The following is a 19,787-nucleotide window of genomic DNA, read 5'->3' on the forward strand; positions in this document are numbered from 1 at the left end:
AATTTTCAGTATGTTAAAAGGCAACCTGAATTATCAGAAGGGTGCAAATTGAACAAATGTACTAAGTATTTGGATTGTACTGCATGCAAAAGTGCGAAGGTTCATAGATGCAGCTATCTCAGTTCAGATAGGAAATCTGACAAAGTATTCCAACTTGTGCATATGGACCTATGTGGCCCAATGCCTGTTGCTAGCATGGGAGGTTCGAAGTATGCACTGTGTCTCTCGGATGACAAAACAAAGGTTACATGGTTTTTTCCTCTCAAAACAAAAGCAGATACTGCAGAAACAGTTAAAAATTGGGTTCATGCGGTAGAACTTGAATTCGGTACTAGAGTACTTGCTTTTCAAACAGACTGAGGGTCAGAATTTACCGGGTCTGTGTTGCAGAATTTCTTTAAGAAAAAGGGAATTAAGCATCGTCTGTCTACACCTTATTCCCCCCAAGAAGGAGGCGTGGCCGAACGTAAAAATAGGGTTCTGCAAGAGTTGGCAAACTCTATGTTGTTTGATGCTAAACTTCCTCAAAGTTACTGGGCGGAAGCCTGGCAGGCGGCTACTCATATTCTGAACCGAGTATATAATTCGGTAATTGATACTACGCCTTATTTTGCTTTATATGGGAAGAAGCCCAAAGTTAGTTACTTTCGGGTGTTTGGATCTCAAGCCTATGTACTTATCCCAAAAGCGTTAAGGAAAAAGGGAAGTCCAAGGGCTAGGAAACTCATCTTTTGCGGGTACGAACCACATGCCAAATCTTGGAGGTTTGTGGACCCAGGTGGGGATACTACAAGAGTGGTCCTCAGTAGGAGCGCTGATTTTTGTGAGCAGTCCGGATGGACTCACTTACACGCTAACCCTGACATTTTGAGAGATGATTTAGGCATTCATGCTGAGAAAGAAAGTCCAGAGAGTGATGAGCCAGAAGGGGATGGTGCACATGGTTCAGATGCAGATTCTGATCAGGCACGAGGTTCTTCTCCTAAGGTAGAAAAGCCAGAATCTAGGAGTGCTCCAACTTCGCCAGTCAGTAGGCCTAGCAGACAGCAAAAGCAAAGCAGGTCACCTGCAACACCAAGCCCAAGGGAGGTATCTAAACGGAGGTCTTTATCCCTAGAGGCACGTCCAGACATAAAGTCTGAGACAGATTCTGACAGCCAACGGTCAGAGGGGGCACAAGAGGAGCAATTGCGCAGGTCAAAACGCGCCACGAAGGGCAAGCCGCCAGAGCGGTTTAAGGTGACAAGTGTATACGTAAATATGGCACAGTGTGAGCCAGAAAGCTATATGGAAGTACAACAGCTTCCAAGCTTAGAAGCCGTAAAGTGGCAGGAAGCAATGGAAAAAGAGATGGCTTCAATGAAGTCTCTCGGTGTGTTTACAAGTACAGAGCTTCCGAAAGGGCAACAAGCTGTAGGTTGTCGATGGGTATATCGTTTAAAGCCCACAACTACTGAAGAGTTGCAATATAAAGCCCGGCTAGTTGCAAAAGGGTTTTCGCAGCGCAAAGGTGTTCACTATTCTCAAATCTATGCCCCTACTTCAAGATCGGAGTCATTAAGTATGCTTCTAGCCTCTTCAGCTAAGAAGGGAAATAAGCTGTTTCATTTTGATGTCAATGTGGCTTATTTAAATGCAGACTTACAGGAGGAAGTCTATATGACACCACCACCAGGTTTTGAAGGAGACAAGCCAAACCAGGTCTGGCGCCTACACAAATCCATTTATGGGTTGAAACAGTCCGCCCGTAATTGGAATTCCTGCTTAAACGATGCTCTAGAGAGCATGGGGTTCAGAAAGAGCGCAGCAGATGCGTGTCTTTATCTAAAAGGCTCGGGATGTGAACAAGAAGCAGTTTTGATATTTGTTGACGATTTATTATACAGTGGAAAGGATGATAAACTTGCACAACAATTTGCCACAAAGCTTGGAGAAAGGTTTCAGATAAAATCACTAGGCAATGTATCTGTTTATCTAGGAGTTAAAATTCAGCAAGATGAAAATGGTAACTATTGGCTTAGCCAAGAAGCTAAAATCCAGCAGTTGCTGGAAAGGTTTAAAATGAACAACTGTGCTGGTGTTAAAACCCCAATGGAGTTAAGTTACACAAAGGATGCTCAAACTGAGCAAAAGGCAGAGTTCTGTAATCCCGGGGTTTACCAGTCAGCGATAGGCAGTCTACTCCACATTGCACAGTGGACTCGGCCCGATATAACATATGCTGTCAACATGCTGTGTAGACAAGCTGAAAAACCATCAATGCATGCTTGGCAAGGAGTAAAAAGAGTTTTAAGGTATCTCCAAACTACCAAAAGCTTTCGCTTAAAACTATCAGCAGAGGGCAGCACACAACTTGAATGTTGGGCCGACAGCAGTTGGGCAGATGCTGGACCAGATAGAAAATCAGTGTCAGGAATGGCGATAAAATTTGGAAATGCACTAATTGGTTGGAGATCAAGAAAACAATCACTTATAGCTTTAAGTTCAACTGAATCTGAGTTCAATGCGTTATCAGATATATGTAGAGAACTGGAATTTTATAAGCAACTGGTACAAGAATTGTTTGGAGAATGTTCCCTACCTATCAGAGTGTGGGAAGACAATCAACCTTGTATTAAACTAGCTAAATCAGGTCAATTCAAGGCACACACAAAACACTTGGATATCCGTTATCAAAATGTATGCCAAAGTGTAAAACAAGGTTTAATTGAACTAAAGTATTGTCCAAGCCAAGAAAATCTCGCAGACGGTTTTACAAAAGCTTTGAGTCCGCAATCTCATAAATGTTTCTGTTCAGGTTTAAATTTGTATTAAGGTTGGTACAGCTCAGTGTTACGAGCGAGAGGGGGTGTTGCTATCAAAGGGTTAAAAGAGTAGCAGAAACGCTCTAATCACTGAGCAGCTGGAGGTCATTAGGCTTCCAGGAACATGAGTCTGTATAAATAGTCCCCCTGTTTGTTTGTTCTTCCCCTTCTCCCTTTTGGGTGTGTGTTTTGCTGAGATGTGTGATTCGTCGCCAGGGTTGTTTTTTGGTGTTTTGTAAATAAACCTTATTTTTGATTTACAAACCGCATGCTCCAGGACTCTTTTTGGGAAGATGCTGCCTCTCCTGCCCTTCTTAGCTGCTGCGCGAAATCCTCTGCCGTGGTGAGACTTTTAAAGAAGGAAGTGCACTGGGCATTTACATTAAACTAATTAAAGTTTAATGGGACATCTTCCCCAGCCAGCATGTCCAATAGGGTGCTGGCAGGCCACAGGTTTCCCATTCCTTATCCAGGTGTTTGTATTTCATCAAATATTTGAACTCTTTTGCATTTTCTTCCTGCCGGTACAACTGGTTTTAGCTTTGCTGTAGTTTTTCCATTCTCAGTTCTTCTGGGGGGGGGGGTGTGCGTGCGTGTGAGTGATTTTATGGAAATACTTTTGTATTTGCTTTTAAATATGTGGCAAGTTGCTTTAAGGGTTCCTCTAGCTGAAGGATAATGAATAAATTAGCAAAAGCAAATAAAGATACTATAGAAGCTTCAGTGGGAGAACAAAGGGAAGGTTTTTGCAGATGTCCTTGTTGCTGAACTTCCCGAGGTAAGTGTTGTGTTTGTAAAAGATTTAAGACAATTGCCCTGATCCAGACCTGCATGGGTGTGGCTAACATCACCCTTCATGCACAGCCTTATAAAATAAGGGAACCATCTTATGCTGAGTTAGACCATTGAGCCAGCTTCCTCAGTATAGTCTACATCACAAAGAGGAAACCTGTGGCCTTCAAGGGTATTGGCCTAGATTTCCCATCAGTCACAACCATGAGTATGTCCAGTGGTCAGGAATGGTGGGGAGTTGTGGTCCAACAAACTCTGAAGGGCCAGAGGTTTCCCACCCCTGATGTATACTGACTGGCATCGGCTCTCCATGTCTTCAGACAATAGTGCCCACCCCTCTCCCAGTCCTTCCTGGAGAGGCTGGGGATTGCACTTGTATCTTCTGTGTGCAAAAACACATGCTCTGCCACTGAACTACGGCAATGTTCCCTCACTAACGCTTTGGATGGGAAACTGAAAGAGGGGACAGACAGATTGAATCAAGCCCCTTCTTCCCTTTCCAAATAATTTGTCAGTGCAACGGTCGCTTCTTTTGCAATGCTATACACATGCGGTCCCAGCTACTGGGCTGCTTGGCAGAATCATACAAAATGCAGCAGCTGTTTTGTGTCTATGGCTCTCGATCTGTGAGCCAAGAGCTGCTTCTCATCGGTGCATATGACTTCTAGATAGATCAGGGACACATGATGAGAAGGAAGTACGGTCACAATCTAGGAATGTGTAAACTCTGTGAAATATCCTCCAAAGTTATTCCTAACAATAGCAGTAAAAAAGATAGTTATGTTCAACATATAAATATTTTATACCGCATGATCTTATTTAAAAGCATCCTAACACCAACAATATATATCTCATTTTCTTGCATATGTATAGCCACAAAATGACATAATGAAAAACAGTGGTAGAGAATATTTAACCTGTGATATTGAGACATATGCACTAATATGGCACAAAGAGGTGATAAGTGGAACTCATGTGTAAAAAATAATGTAATTGTTCCCCTTGCAATGACACTTTACAAAGCAGGCATGCTTCTGGTAAACAACAGTCAAGGATAAGATAAAATATAGAAGTAGTGGCATAAGAAGAGGTGGCTATCCCTCTTTCCAGAAAAAGGCCCTTTTCTGGTGTAAAGCACAAATCACTATAATCCCACTGTTTTTCAGATGATGTCTGTAAAATTTTATGGAGACTGTTCAAAAGAAAACAACTGTAGAGATTGAAAATTATTTAGAATACTAAAAGCCTGACACTGAAAATTACTGTCAGAAGATAGATAACACTGTCCAGTTCCTAAATCTCATTATTCAAGCAGACAGCACCACCTGGAGGCTAAAGTGCAGTATACCAGGTATTGCCAGCAGTTATTTCAGACAAAGGTGTTTTACGATAAAACATGATAGAACATTCTTCTAGTGATCTTCTAGTGCCAATATGGATGGCCTTTCGACACTTATTACAAACATACCTGTGCTCCCAGGCTCCTGCAGGTACTTATTTTTCAACTGGCTGGTTATTGACTTTAACCCTGCTCTGGGCTTTCAGCTACATTTCATTTATTGTAATTTTAATGTCAATGTTTGTACTTTTAAAATTGCTGTTCACCACATGATGTGAAAGGTGTTGCAGGAATGCCTTAATAAATAAAACAGAAGCCCGCCTCCCCAGTATTGGTCCAACTTTTGCTTGTTCTGGGCCCAGGTGTGGTAAGAGTCAACAACTGATGCTGACTACATCAGAAATACGTGACCTCGGCAAACACAGTAAATTTGGAGCAACCGCTGTTGTTGGTTCCAAAATAGGCATCTCACCTCTGCTCATGCTTGGAATGACAATAATCATAATTTAAGGGGCTAGCATTGTTGGGTGCTAGTATCTGTCTGTCTTGGGAGACAATGGAAAAGTGCACCTTTGGGGGTGAATTGCATGATTTATTTCCAGGTATATTCTAATAATGACTTCTCTACCCAATATGACTGGCTTATTGCTGGGATGGCTCAAGTTGGTAGAGCATGAGACTCTTAATCTCAGGGTCACAGGTCAAGCCCCATGTTAGGCAAAAAATTCCTGCATTGCAGGGAATTGGGACTAGATGCCTCTCGTAAAGGTAAAGGTAAAGGGTAAAGGGACTCCTCACCATTAGGTCCAGTCGTGACCGACTCTGGGGTTGCGGCGCTCATCTCGCTTTAGTGGCCGAGGAAGCCGACGTACAGCCTCCGGGTCATGTGGCCAGCATGACTAAGCCACTTCTAGCGAACCAGAGCAGCGCACGGAAATGCTGTTCACCTTCCCGCCGGAGCGGTACCTATTTATCTACTTGCACTTAGATGTGCTTTCAAACTGCAAGGAGCAGGGACAGAGCAACAGGAGATCACCCCATCACGGGGATTCGAACCGCCAACCTTCTGATCGGCAAGCCCTAGGGTCTGTGGTTTAACCCACAGCGCCACCCGTGTCCCTGTTAGATGCCTCTCGTACTCCCTTCCAACTCTACAGTTCTTAAATTCTATGGTCCAACTGCAACTAAGATCTATTTCTTTGATCTTCCCACTCTATGTGATTAGTGGGTATGAGTCTGTTGCCTCTCCCCATCCCCATTATCACTCCTACAGCCCTACATGGGTTGGTTGCTGCAGTGGAGAGCTTTTTCTAGTCCAGTAAGTTCCCATAAGATTTGGAACCCTAGAAAATCAGAGTTCTAAATCATGCAGGGAGCATAGCAGGCTCTCTGGTGCAGAGGTTCAGCCCCACAAGACGCGTGTGGTGGGACTGGTTCAATGGCTTCACTCCTTTTTGCCTTTGCCTTCTGCCTGATGGTAAACAAGGAGTGGGAAACATCTGAATAGGGCTTAAGTCTACCTGTGGCCGAAATAACCACATACCCTTCCCCTTATTTACCCTGTCTCACTTCTCTTCCTGCCTCTGTTCTCTGCATTGCCTCAAGTTCTAGACTGTAAGCTCTACGGTTCTATGATTCTCCAATGGTGTGCTCTATGGGGCTGATGGAAATTATAGTCCAAAACATCTGGAGGGCATCAGGTTGGCAAAGGCAGTGGTAGCCAGTGTTAGATATTACAGTGGGTGAGAAGGGATCATAGAATTGTTGGAAGGGACCATGAGGGTATGTATGTATGTATGTATGTATGTATGTATGTAATATACCGCCCTATACCCTCAGGTCTCAGGGTGGTTCGCAATCTAATCCATCCCTCCTGAAATGAACAAATCTTTCACCCAATGTGAGGCTCAAACCCACAACTCTAAGATTAAGAGTCTCATGCTCCACCAACTGAGCGATCCCTCATACCCCCTGTGAAAATTACCAGAAACAAGCAGCTCCAGAATAGAATAAAAATGTATACCAGCTCTGAGAAAGTTGCTCTGTGGGCAGTATCTACCATTTTTCACTCCATATTCTAAATTTACTTCCATCTCAAAGTATGTTTATTTTGGACTAGATGCGAGCAATGTTTTATGGTATTTGAATGGGATGCTGTACTAAGGAATATGAAATAGGAACTACCTTGCGATGCTAAATAATTTGCTAGCTTTTTGTTGGTTATTATTTCCAAAAATTGGAAAAAAAACCCTGAAAAGGGTTGCTTGAGACTTGATTTTGGGAAGATCCATCAGAGAGTGCTCAGATTCATATTATTCTCGGCAACAACTAGCTGCTGTAGCCAATAAGCAATGACCATACATGCCTGGACTGACCCTTAGATTCCAGCCAAAAAGGCCATTAAGAATAGACTGTTCTGATAACAGCTTTCTGTCTTGAATTCCTTCATGTTTTGGTGTGTGTTAGGGATAAGCCGAAAAGAGGAAGCCCTTTTCAAAGTGAAAAAAACCTCCCTTTCAGTGGTTAATTAATTGCCTCATCAAAAGGAGGCAATTGTGTTCTGTCTATAGTTATGTGACCATACTGACTCTGAGGCATGTGTTTGTGCCCTTGCTCAGCCATTAAGTTCAACAGATCCCCCCCCCCCCAGCTAGTTATTATCTTTCAATTTAATCCACCCCACGTGATAGCTGTGAGGCTAAAAAAAGGGGCGAGGAAGAAATGGGATCACGGCCTTCAATCTGATAAATTAAAAACAATCAAATAGCCTGGAACTATGAAGCCAGCTACAACTAACCAAACCACGGTTGGAATTTGGTATGGATACCGTTTGAGCAGTTATGGCTGGGAAATGAATGAATCAATGAACGAACGAATGAATAAAGAAGTTAAAACTGTTTTCGAAATCTAACTTCATTTCCTGAGTTCACATGTGGCGTTCTGCCTGTTTTTCCTCAAAAGTGTTTCATGACTTCAATCAGGATGCTCTCATGCTAGTTGAAATTAGTCCCACTGCACTCAACTGAGCTATTTGGACCTGATTTAAAAACAGCAACAGAACAAATATGTGAAAGAGATGCAGTAGCACCAGTTGGCCTCAAGAGGGTGCCAAGTAGCCACGTCTGAGAAGGATATTAAATGCAGTAGCAGCAAATGCAAAAGAGCAGAAAACAACCTCCCCTACGTTTTGCTACATCAACTCCCAAGCATCACTATGGAAAAGCATTAGAAAAATGTGAGATGGGGATGGCCCACAATGTATTTGTGGATCAGCCTTAAATATCTCAATATGCAGCTATTTAAGAGTAATAGAAAATAGATGTCAGAGAAAACAGAAGCGGAAGGCTACTCGTGTTTGCTTATTTGTCCTATGTCTGGAATGGAAATCAATCCAGTGAATGCTATTGGTATTTCCTGTGTTGCGGCTTTCCATCCACAGAATTGATTACATTTCCCCCTCCGTTTGCATTGTGTGTCCTTTGCACTGAAACGGATGGGGTGGAATTATGTAAAGACAACAGCATTTGCATGGTTGATTACCTAAGTGAGATGGATAAGGAAGTTTTTGGCAGAAGACAAACTGCAGCGGAACAGAAGCAGCGCTGCATGCAACAAAAACAAAGCACCTTCTTACATCCCTAGTCATGCCAGAGATTGTGCATTATGTTGTACCGTTTACAAACACTTTATTCTTTCATGGCAGGGATGAATGGATCAGTTTACTTCCAGTTCCTGTCAATTTCATGTGTGTTCCTTCACATATCTGTCCTGTCCTGTACTGTATAAATGTGTGTGTGTGTGTCTGTGTGTGTCTCTCTGTGTGTGTATACATATCTATCTATCATCTATCGACTGATCGATCAATAGATAGATATAATTTGCCTGAAAATTTGTGAATGCACTTGAGCTCATATATTTTGATGTATTTTCTCTGGGGTATATATCAGTGGACATATATTGCTGTTAGCTGCTTTGGGCATCTCCATTTTGAAATGGTATAAAAAGGAAGCAAAAATGCATTTATAACTTCTTGACATTCTTGGTACTTGCCCACCCCTCACCAACCTTTGTTTCCAGCTGCAGGAAAAAAAATAAATGAAGCGGTATAGATGTAAACACTGTTGATTTCTTCCTTACCTCCATTTTTTCCCATATAATTTCATAATTATCCTGATCTTGTATATCCTGCATCAGCTGTTGAATTAAAGCCGATTTATTTGTGGCAGACAAGTCATTTTTATCGGCAGGCTGAGTGACTGATGGCTTTCGCGGCCTCTCTTCCAGGTATTTTTTGATGCTTGGTGAGGATGTGCAAAGCTCTTCATCTGACAGAATGTCACTAAGAGGCCCCGATTCAATGCTGTCCCCTACTGAGGAGATTATGTCACTCGAAGAGCTGGGTGAAACTCTGCCTAACCTTTTGTGCTTCTTTTTGATCTGATAGGTTGGGTAAAGCTCAGAGTCCGAGTTCATTTCTGAGAGTTCCCAGTCGTCGATGTTTTGAATGGTCTCCGCTTGAGGTTTCTGAGGAAGCAGTTTTGTCAAATTTTCTAATTTCAAAGCTAACACTTCAGTCTGTTTGAGGTGTGAGGGAAGCGCTAAGTATTCATCAGAACCATACCAGGCATCAGCAACTTTGCTGTCCGTATTGACGTAACTCAGTGAAGATGAATGGGCCTTTTTGCCCTGACTTCTGGGAAGAACGGGAGATGAGGACACCGCAGAATCTGAACCAGCTGAAGAGCCACTCACTTGGCTATGAGCAGGTGAAGCAGAGTGATCTCTTTCACTGCAATACTGGCCATTCAGTTCTTGCCGTTTACAAGGATCAGAAGATGCAGAGGTCGAATCACTTTCGGTTCCTTCTATGGACTGCAAGCTACCAAAGGGAATTCCATTTTGCAAAGCAGCGAGGCCTCTTTTCACCAAATGATTCGTCGGCGCAGCATTTGAACCAATCCTCGCTATCCTGCACGATGCCACCTCCTCGGGAATGTCGTGGGACTTTTTGCATCGCAGCTTCTCCCTTCTAGTGTTGTCGCTGGGCTTCCCCAGGCCAAGGGAATTTCCCTTCAGGTGGTTTTGAATTGTGTACTTGAGATTCTGATCACTTATGTTGTGTAAGCAATCACACGACTGGCTGATGGAAGAGGGGCAGTTGTTGTACGCCGCTTGCAAAGCCAGGCAAAGTTTAGATCTGTCTGGTGGATCCAACAGCGAGGGTGTGCTCCTGCTCATCTCAGTCTTAAACATCAGGGAGATCTGGTTTTTTATATCATTGATCACCATATCCGTTCTAAATATGTCTTCCTTTAGAAACAAACCGCGTTTGGGCACAGTGGGTTGTGTAGGAGAATCCTCGTTGTAGTCAAAGCAGTCTCTAATTGATCTCTTGGGAGTGGAGTTTTCGCTATGAGGATGCTGTTGGCTTTTTGCACCGTCAGAGGTTAATGGATCGAGCTCCTGTTTTACTAATTCAAAGACAGTCTTGCCATCAAGTAAGTTCACAGAATCATCTGGGCCCGATACTTTACAAAGAGGCAAGTTCCCAGAAATATGAGAGAGTGAAAGTTCAGGGGACAGAGTCGATGATGGTTTGTAACTTTGGCCTTCCTCCTGGTGGTCTGTTGACATGGGTAAATGGATTTCTTTTGCATTAATGGTTTCATTACATTTGGAAGCAATCGAATCAGTTGCTACTGCCAGTAATCCAACACTTCTGATAAGCTCTGGGAAATCTTTTTCCATTTCACTGCAGCTCCAAGACTCAAATGGTTTTACTTTAGCCTGACCGGAGGTCATGTCACCAAGCGCACCAAGAAAGTCTTCGCTGGGGCTGTAGTCAGATAGTTCAAATGCAGTAATTCCACAATCCAGCGACAAGTAATTCTGAGAACATTTGATAGTTAGCTGTCCTGAGTCATCCACTTCTGTTAAAGAGTCAAGGCGGTCCTGTGACAAAACAGAAATAGGAAAGCTTTTAGTGTGTGTGCGTTATATGCATGCATGTGTGTGTAAATATAGCATCAATCCTATGAGTTTAACACCGATCCCATGAATCACACATCTTCCCACAAAGCATGAAAAAATACAGACTCAGGGGCAGTTGCCTTCTGTAATCTTTAGAAATAGTGCATTACTGAATGTTAACAGAAAGCAGCCTTGCCACATTGCTGTGAAATGGGATTAGACTTGTAGTAGAAATTCAACTTTTTCACTTTAGTTTCTGGCTTTCATTTCTTAAAACATAAATTTACTAGACATCAAGATTCAGGTCTACTTCACAGGATATGGACATCTGTTACATCAGAAAAACAGTACATACATAATTATTATTACTAATAGTCATAAACTGGTCTATACACTACTAAGATGGTTTCTGAGGAGAATATTATCAGCTGATCACACAAGCTATTCAGGGTCTACCTATGTAAGCTGGGTCTCAGAACTAGTTCCTCATTCTGAGCAACTCATCTAAGAGAGCAACTGAGACTCCTGGTAGCTTGCCTCACTTGCTGTATTCTCCCAACTTAACCTTTGGCACAGCTCTGCCTGTACAGTGATGGACTTGGCTGTTATGGTGCCCTATGTGAGGGCAAAATTTGGCACCCCCACCAGCCCTCACACTGCCTTCCCAAAGGTGGGCAAGGACACACCTGGCTTTGGGAAAGAGTCGCAAAGGCTCTGGCAGGGTCCTAGATCACTTCTACCACCTTCCGAAAGCTGGGAAAGCACTAATTAGGCTTTGGGATGGAGATGGGAGGACTCTAAGACCCTGTCAGAGCCCTCATGCCTCCTTCCCAAAGCCCACCACCTTGCTTACTGAGCTTTGAGAAGGCACCCCCCCCCATCTCAGTGCCCTCATCTCAGAGTATGCACACCACTCACAAAGCCCTAAATCCGCACCTGGCCTGTGGCTTCTTGGATCTAATTAGTATTTCCCAGAATTTGAATGATCTGGGCCTGACCATATCTCTGCTTCTGCCCTTTGGGCTTCCTTGGATCTTGGCAGAAGAGAAGAAGAAGAGTTTGGATTTGATATCCCGCTTTATCACTACCTGAAGGAGTCTCAAAGCGGCTAACATTCTCCTTTCCCTTCCTCCCCCACAACAAACACTCTGTGAGGTGAGTGGGGCTGAGAGACTTCAGAGAAGTGTGACTAGCCAAAGGTCACCCAGCAGCTGCATGTGGAGGAGCGGAGAACCCAGTTCACCAGATTACGAGTCCACTGCTCTTAACCACCACTCTTAACCACACTACCACACTGTGCTTTTTTTCTGGGGGGACACAGGGGTACGCATACGGCCTAAACAATTTTTGAATCTAAATTTGGCCTCATTGAGGGGCACTATTTCAATATAAGTAGGAAAATGAGTGGTGTTTTTTAAGAAAAAAGCACTGGATCTTAGAACCTAACACCTAGAACACACATAACAAGATTGCTGTCTGAGGCCTAGGACCAGGGCATGGAAAAAAGAAACAGTGGGTAGATAAGAAGCCAGCTGTTCAGCTCCCAAGTCAGAGCCAAATAAAAGGTTCTGTTTTCCACCAATGTATCATTTTTAAGCGCACTGTGTGTGAGGACCCCAGATATCACGTTGTGACTCCATGCCACATCATTCCAGATCACTGGCAATGTGAAGGAGGATGGTGAGATTTGTGGAAAGAGATCTGTGGTGAGGAGATAGATCAGACGCCATTCACATGTCCAGGAGGGGCTCACCTGGCAGGAAACAGCCCCAGCAATAACATCCCATCAAAGGAATCGTTGCCACTTATCAGGAGGAAGAGGGGCACGGCAGCAGTAAGGTCAGGGTGGTGCAGGAACACCAGCAGAGCCAATATGAAGCTCCTCCCAGTTTCCTCACACAGTCCTAACCTTGTTACTTCCTTGTTCCTACCTCTCCTAAAGAGCAACGGCAACACCCCTGTGGCTTTAGTGTGGCTCTGACCCCCCACCCACTGGCAAACCATTCCCACACTCAGCTAACATAATGCATTTTCTGGTCCTAAGCGAATCGAAAATCTCCCAGAACAGGTCTTCTTACGGCCAAAGGTAGCCGTTCAATCAGGCCTGTGAACAGCTGGTCTGAGGCCTGAGCTGGGAGTCTTGTAAGAAAAAAGTTACAAATTCGAACAGCATAAGTCTGGCAGACTGGGGGACTGTGCCAGCTTAGCCCTCTGAGGTATGGGGCAAGTGTACCAGGCTGCCCACCCCCACCCCACCCCCCACTGCATGGGCCTGCATTCAACTAGGAGCTGCAGCAGCTGCAGTACCTCAGCATGTGGATTCATGGAAGACAAAAGCCTTTGTGAGCTTTGTTGCCCAGAATCTTCACAAATGGCTTTTGCAAAGAATGCAATGACTCAGGAGAAAAATATGAATATTTGTGTCTGCCAGATCTTGCTCATATCTGGAAAGTAGGTGTGTGGATTTAGGGACATACTTAGCACAAAAGATCAATTTTTATTCCTCTAGGAAGGTTCATTTTGCCAGTGCTTGCTTAGAGATGCTCCCTGGCAAACTCTCTTTAACCTGCCAGTCACAACCAGATCTGAAGAAGCAGTGGGCAAAAGACAGGTGTAGACAGGAAACAGAGGTGGGTGAGGAAAGGAGTGAGCTCCAGCCTGTCTGCTGGTCTCAATTTCAGAGCCACCCACTCTCTTCAGATCGCCTTCTTCGGTGAGAAGCCATTGTTATTTTTAGCACATTTACTAAGCCTCTGCAAGGAAAGTTGTTTAAAAATTGGTAGCTTATAGCAGCAGCAACTAAAATCATTCTGGTAAAATTAAAAAATAATAATGTCAAGGGTCGTAACTAGCTATGCCATGGATAAACTTATTGTACAAAGGGCTTCTGCAAAGGATAGAACAAAGAGTGTGTGAAAACAACTTGGACTTTTAAGTTTGTGCAAGTATTGCGCTCGCAGTTCCAAAACAAGAACCAGGCTCTTGTTTATTCTCGAGTCAATGAACTATACAGTGTCAAATCCGAAGATGAGTCTCAGCTCGCCAAACGTTTGCCCAGAGACAGGATTTAAATTTTGGGAACTGAACAAGATACATCTTTGATGTTGTCTTAGGAGTTGATCCTGTCAAACCACAGCATCCTTCTAATTCTGCTCCATGCCAGGGAAAATCCAAATCTCTGACTGCAGCCTTAGGCAGCAGCAATTGGCCCTGCCCACATTCTGCCACTGCAGCAAGGCATTCAGTTAGTTGGGATCAAGCAGGGAAAGTGCATCTTTTAGAATTCCCTGATTAAGAGCTCAGAAAGGGCAGTAGATGGGGGAAAGGGCCTGTAGCCCTTCAGATGCTTTGGGACTCAAACTCCCATTGGAAAGGACCCTGTGGGTCATCTAGCCCAACCCCTGCAAAGCAGGAATATGCAGCTGTCCCATACGGGGATCAAACCTGCAACCTTGGAGTTATCAGCACTACGCTCTAACCAACTATCCATGCCAGGGATGACAGGAGATGAGGTCCCCAGCAACATCTGGAGGGCCACAGGTCCCCTCTCCCTGCCTTAGCTGATACTCAGGTGATTCTTACTAAAGTCTTTGGTAGTATCTATTGGGGCAGCCCCTTCTGCTTTCACCCCAGCCAGCACCACGCAAGGGTCACAGGAACACAACAAGCTGCCCACTGGTCCATATAGCTCAGCAATAGTTGCATTGGTTGGCTGTGGCTCCCTAGGATTTCAAAAAGGCGACATTCTCAGTCCTACCTGGAAATCCCAGGGATTGAATCTGGGACCTTCTGCAGGTAAAGCAGATGCACTATCAACCAGCTAATTCAAACAGGAAAATTGCCACAAGGAAGCCACCAAAAAGCCCTCCTTTGATTCCCATTGGGCACCCTGTGGCCCTTGTCTGCCAGAGCCAGTACAGAATCAGATCTCCATCATAACATCTAAAATCCTGCTTTACTTGGCAGCATTTCCAATGATCTCTAGATCATTGATCAGTGTATCTGAAGAAGTGTGCATGCACACGAAAGCTCATACCAAGAACTAACTTAGTTGGTATTTAAGGTGCTACTGGAAGGAATTTTTTTTGTTTTGACTATGGCAGACCAACACGGCTACCTATCTGTAACTATAGATCATTGTGGTCTCTGCACACAGCCTACGTCCCCCCACAAACTCATAACAATATTTTTTAAAAGTTATCATGAAAATTCATCAGCAGCTCAGCGTGTGTGTTTCTCCTAACATGCATAATTTTCAACGTAATTTTGCCTGATACACATTTTTTTAAATATTCTCCTAATACAATAAATTTGTGTTATTTTCACTAACATGCATTTATATGCACACTTTATCCAACTTTATGCATTTCTGTACACATCAATGGAAAATGTCAGGGCAAAATTCAGTGAAGTGCACATTTTGAAGGGAGGCGGTGTTTCCATACTCGTATGGAAACTTGAATTAGGTAGATTGGGCTTTCAGTGATAAGTGGCTTGAGTTTCTCCCCTGTCCTTCATCTCCACACTGCAGTCATCATGTTCAAACTGGCTCTAAGACAACAAGGTCCATGAATAGTGGCAAACTATGCATTGTGGCAGTGAACAGGCAGGCATGGACTACGCTTGACCCTAAGCACTCCAGGAATTAAGCATATCTAGCTATGGAAGACTGTGGCACAAAACACACTCCATTCCAAATAGATTATACTGATTGAAATGAGACTTACGCCCCCCCTTTTTTTTTAGGATTGCAGGAGAATTCTGCCAATAAGGCATGTACATTTGTGCAATCATGGGCCAAATATTAGCTGTAAATCTAAAAGATCCTTCCAACAGTGGTGCTAAAGTGAATCGATAACTTTCCACTAATCACAGAATGTAAGTCATCCACATGCTCTATGTGTCTTTTCCACATAGGTTATATAGAGGCATCTGCCTTTAGCTCTGTATTCATTTGGCTTTATCCCTGGCACAGCAGCTTCGAAGCAAACATGACAGACCCACACTTTATTTTTGCTAGTTCAGTCATTTTGTATGGATGACTACAGCATTCATTTAAAATTTACTGCATCACACTAAAATTGATTGACAACCCCGGGCAGGAATTAGGTTGAATTGCCTGAACTAAGCAAATTTTGCAGTAGTAGCCGAAGTAACTGTATTCGTTCAAATGAGCTTGAAACACAACTAAGGGGTTAGAGTTCAAAAAGTAAATTCTTACGTTTACTTGCCATACCTCCTTTGTTTCCTCTGAAAAGGCTTGCAGAATATCAGTCTGCCTGGTGTAATTCCCATTGGCATCCTGCAGTCCCTGTAGAATTCTCTCTCGTAGAACCAGGACAGAAACTCGAAGCTGGTGCCAAAGAAGTTGTACTGTATGGATGTCAACAATCACGTTGACGGAGTAAGACAAGAGCTTCAGGGAAAATTCAGTCTCCAGAAGAGCATGGATTTGTTCAACGTGATCAGAGATATCTTCACATATATCCTGTAAGAAAGGTGGGGGAAGAATATTAGCCAAAGTTATACAGTAATTTGATTTTACATTTTAAATCACAGATTTAATTTTCATAATCTGAAGATTATATATAGCACTCTGTCTGTCTATCTGTCAGGCTATCTGTCAGGCGGCAGAAGAACCAACCCCCACGGCAGGTTGCCAGGAATGGAAAAGACAAGGAAAAGTTCTTACCACCTGCTTTTTATTCAATATTTACAGAGAGAGGCTTGGGAATGCAGCCTCTTGGAATAATGGTGTTGCCCCGAGTGACTCTCCACCACCTTTTCTCCCACTTCCTCATTCGCCATCTTCTCCCCTATGGGTGGCGCTGAGGAGCCTTTGCTTTTAAGCCCTTTGCACTACTAGTTTCAAGGCTCACTGGGTTCTGGGAGAGAGAAGGTCTGGAATGCTTTCTAAAGACACCGTGCCCATCAGCTGTTGGCCTCCTGGTACTTCCTCTTCCTCTCCCATTATTTCCCACCTTTCCCCCTCATCTGCCTCTGAGCTGTGACCTCCCTCAAACCCCTGTTGTAATTCTCAAATATCTTCTTCTTCTCTGGAAGGGTCAGGTTGGGGAGGTGGGTCTCCACCATTCCTCCTCTGCCCAGTCCTTGATTCTCTCTTTTACGATGCACACATCATCTGAGACCATTTCTGATGCTCCTACAAACTTTCACAAAAGTTATCCTCTTTGGCATTGAGAAGGCATTTTCCTAAGGGTTGTATTTGAGGGGTGGTGCCTTCGCTTCAAGCATATAATCTGGCTTACTTGACTGAACAATCTGTAGCTATTTGCCCTGTGTACCTGGACTCTGCGGCATATTAGGATCTGGATTGCAAGACTGATTTACAGCAGAGCAGGGAGGGGGGAACTTTTCCAACTTGAGGGCCACATTCCTTTCTTGGCAGCCTTCCAGAGGCCACATCCTAGTGGTTGATGGGGACAAAATGGGGCAAAAAGAACAACAAATGTGAATTTTGCTTTTACGCATTAGGCTAGTTTCTATACAGACTGACACGCTCCCCTCCATCCAGGAAAACAAGTGGCATTATCAGAATTCAGGGACAAGTTTCATGGGTCATGGGTGGCTGGGAATGTCACCCAGACACAGCTCTGAAGTACTGTAATGTCCAGCTGAAGTTTCTGAACTGTATTCAGAGGAATATCTATCCTATAGATATATAAAATACCTCTCAGGAAAACTAAGTGTTTTATGTTAATTAACTTGGTTGGAGGGTAATTCGGACATTACTTCAGAGCTGTGTACATATATCTGGGTGACATTCCCAGCCACACCTCCTTCCCCATGACCCCACCCCTTACTAGTGCTGCTTTGCAACCTCTTTGGCTGTTTTCCCCTGGGCTGAAATTTGTCCCTGAATTCTGATAATGCCTCTTGTATTCCTGGATGGAGTGGAGCGTGTCTGGGTGACATTGGAAAGGCTTTGAAAAGCCACATACCCCAATAACAGTAACAGTTGCTACTGGTTGTAGGCCTCACTATGTCATACACACAGCAGGAGTCAACTGGTATTACACATTAATCGACAGTCTCAGCCTCAGCCTGCTTTCTCTTGAGTTCTTTCATTGCTTCAAGGGTATGCCAAATATCTCAAATATGACCTGACGCCAAGTGAGCATTCTCAAGAATGAAAAGAGGGAAGCAGGAGGCAAAACTCCTATGACATTTCCTATGCAATGTTTAATGGAAGAGCATTTAGGTTCAAAAGGGTAATCTATTTCAAATACAATACAAAGAAAGCAACAGTTATTTCCAGAAATCAACCAATTCCAATGTTGTATCTCAGTCACTACTGGAATCTAACTATAGGGAGAATCTCAGGAACACCTGAGATCAGTGTACATGTAATATCATAAATCCAATACACTACATTTAAAGGAGGAATTAACCACCACTGGTCATTGCCACAATATTATGAGTTATGTTATGAGTTTGTAGATGCCAGGCCTCTCTAATCCTTGGATGCAGTAAGGAAAGATGAGACCCAGAAGGAAAGCAGAAGGGAGTGGAGAAGCTTGTTTCTCCCAAAATAAACCATGAACAATAACACGAACAAACCTTTGCTTCAGATAGGATCAAAATGGGGGAGTTTGAGCTGTGTGTGCACACTTCATCCACAAGCTAATTTGCTTAACCATTGTTTTTGGCTTGGAATTGTGTTGAAATGTGGCCACCGTCCCCAAACCTGCTTCTGTTCTTTTCACACACATTTCTGACTTACATAATCCTAACTGTGGGAAGCAGGAAGTGTGTTACCCCAGGAGATCACTTCCATTGTGAAAATATCAACCAGCCATCCTGAGACATTCACCCGCAATTTTCCCAACAGCTGAGGTGTATGGCAAGCCTAGCCACTGACTATTAAGCAGACATTTTGTCCTTCCTCCAATACTTAACAAGTGTCCTTCACAGCAGTCAAATAGTATTCCTATTGGTTGGCGTTTTGAATCACTGTGACGAGGTGAGCTCCCATTGCTCTGTCCCAGCTCCTGCTAACCTAGCAGTGTGAAAGCATGCCAGTGCAAGTAGATAAATAGGTACTGCTATGGCAGGAAGGTAAACAGTGTTACCATGCGCTCTGGTTTCTATCACGGTGTTCCGTTGCAGCAGAAGTGGTTAAGTCATGCTGGCTACGTTGCCTGAAAAGCTGTCTGTGAATAAATGCTGGCTCCCTCAGCATGAAAGCGAGATGAGCACCACAACCCCATAATCGCCTTTGACCGGACTTAACTTTCCAGGGGTCCTTTACCTTTTTTTACCTAGTAATCCTATTGCACTAAGGATTCTTTGTATATAAAAAAATAAGTTCTTTATTAGAATTATTCTTTTTAGAGTTGATATTGATACTAAGGCAGTCCTAAGTAAAAATTATATCACATGCTCCAACCACAGACAGAAAAAACATCCCACATTCCACTTTATAGCAGCATGACTGCTATGCAAATAGGGATTTTTTCACAAAAACAAACAATGAAACGTTAACACCAGATGGGGTTATACACTGTTAAAGTAGGCAGACCATACACCTTTATACCCAGTGCCAGATTGAACCCTGTGGAGGCCCCTAGGCAGCTGAAATCTCGAAGGGGAGGGTGGGGGCTCGTGCGGGCACTCTAGTGGAATAGCATTGAACTAAGAAAGCTTGGTTGTAATTATCTTTCAAGATCAAATCAAAATTATTTTGATCTGTTGTCGCAAGGCCCCTAAAAGGAGTGGGGCCCATAGGCTGGTGCCTATTCTGCTTATTTGTTAACCTGCCACTGTCCACACCATTTCACAAGGGACAATTAAAGTGTGTACAACTAATGACTCTGAAATAAGGCAGACCAGCATGCCATATGAGAGTCTGGAAGGCCATT

The 19,787-nt window shown here is 43.6% G+C and overlaps 1 protein-coding gene across 3 annotated transcripts in view; it reads right to left on the reverse strand.

Annotated features, from left to right (window-relative positions):
• Positions 1–19,787, reverse strand: part of AKAP6 (A-kinase anchoring protein 6) — a 243,498-nt gene that overhangs the window by 154,592 nt on the left and 69,119 nt on the right. For 2 of the 3 annotated variants that reach the window (XM_081888749.1, XM_081888747.1), the window contains exons 3-4: positions 16,127–16,393; positions 9,073–10,887 (exon numbers count right to left, since the gene is read on the reverse strand). In XM_081888749.1, coding sequence (XP_081744875.1) covers positions 9,073–10,887; positions 16,127–16,393 — 2,082 coding nt within the window. The remainder of the gene's footprint in view (positions 1–9,072; positions 10,888–16,126; positions 16,394–19,787) is intronic. The other variant, XM_081888748.1, reaches the window with a different exon arrangement.

This window comes from Podarcis melisellensis (assembly GCF_964234715.1).
Source record: "Podarcis melisellensis genome assembly, chromosome: 1".
Classification (NCBI taxonomy): Eukaryota; Metazoa; Chordata; class Lepidosauria; order Squamata; family Lacertidae; genus Podarcis; species Podarcis melisellensis.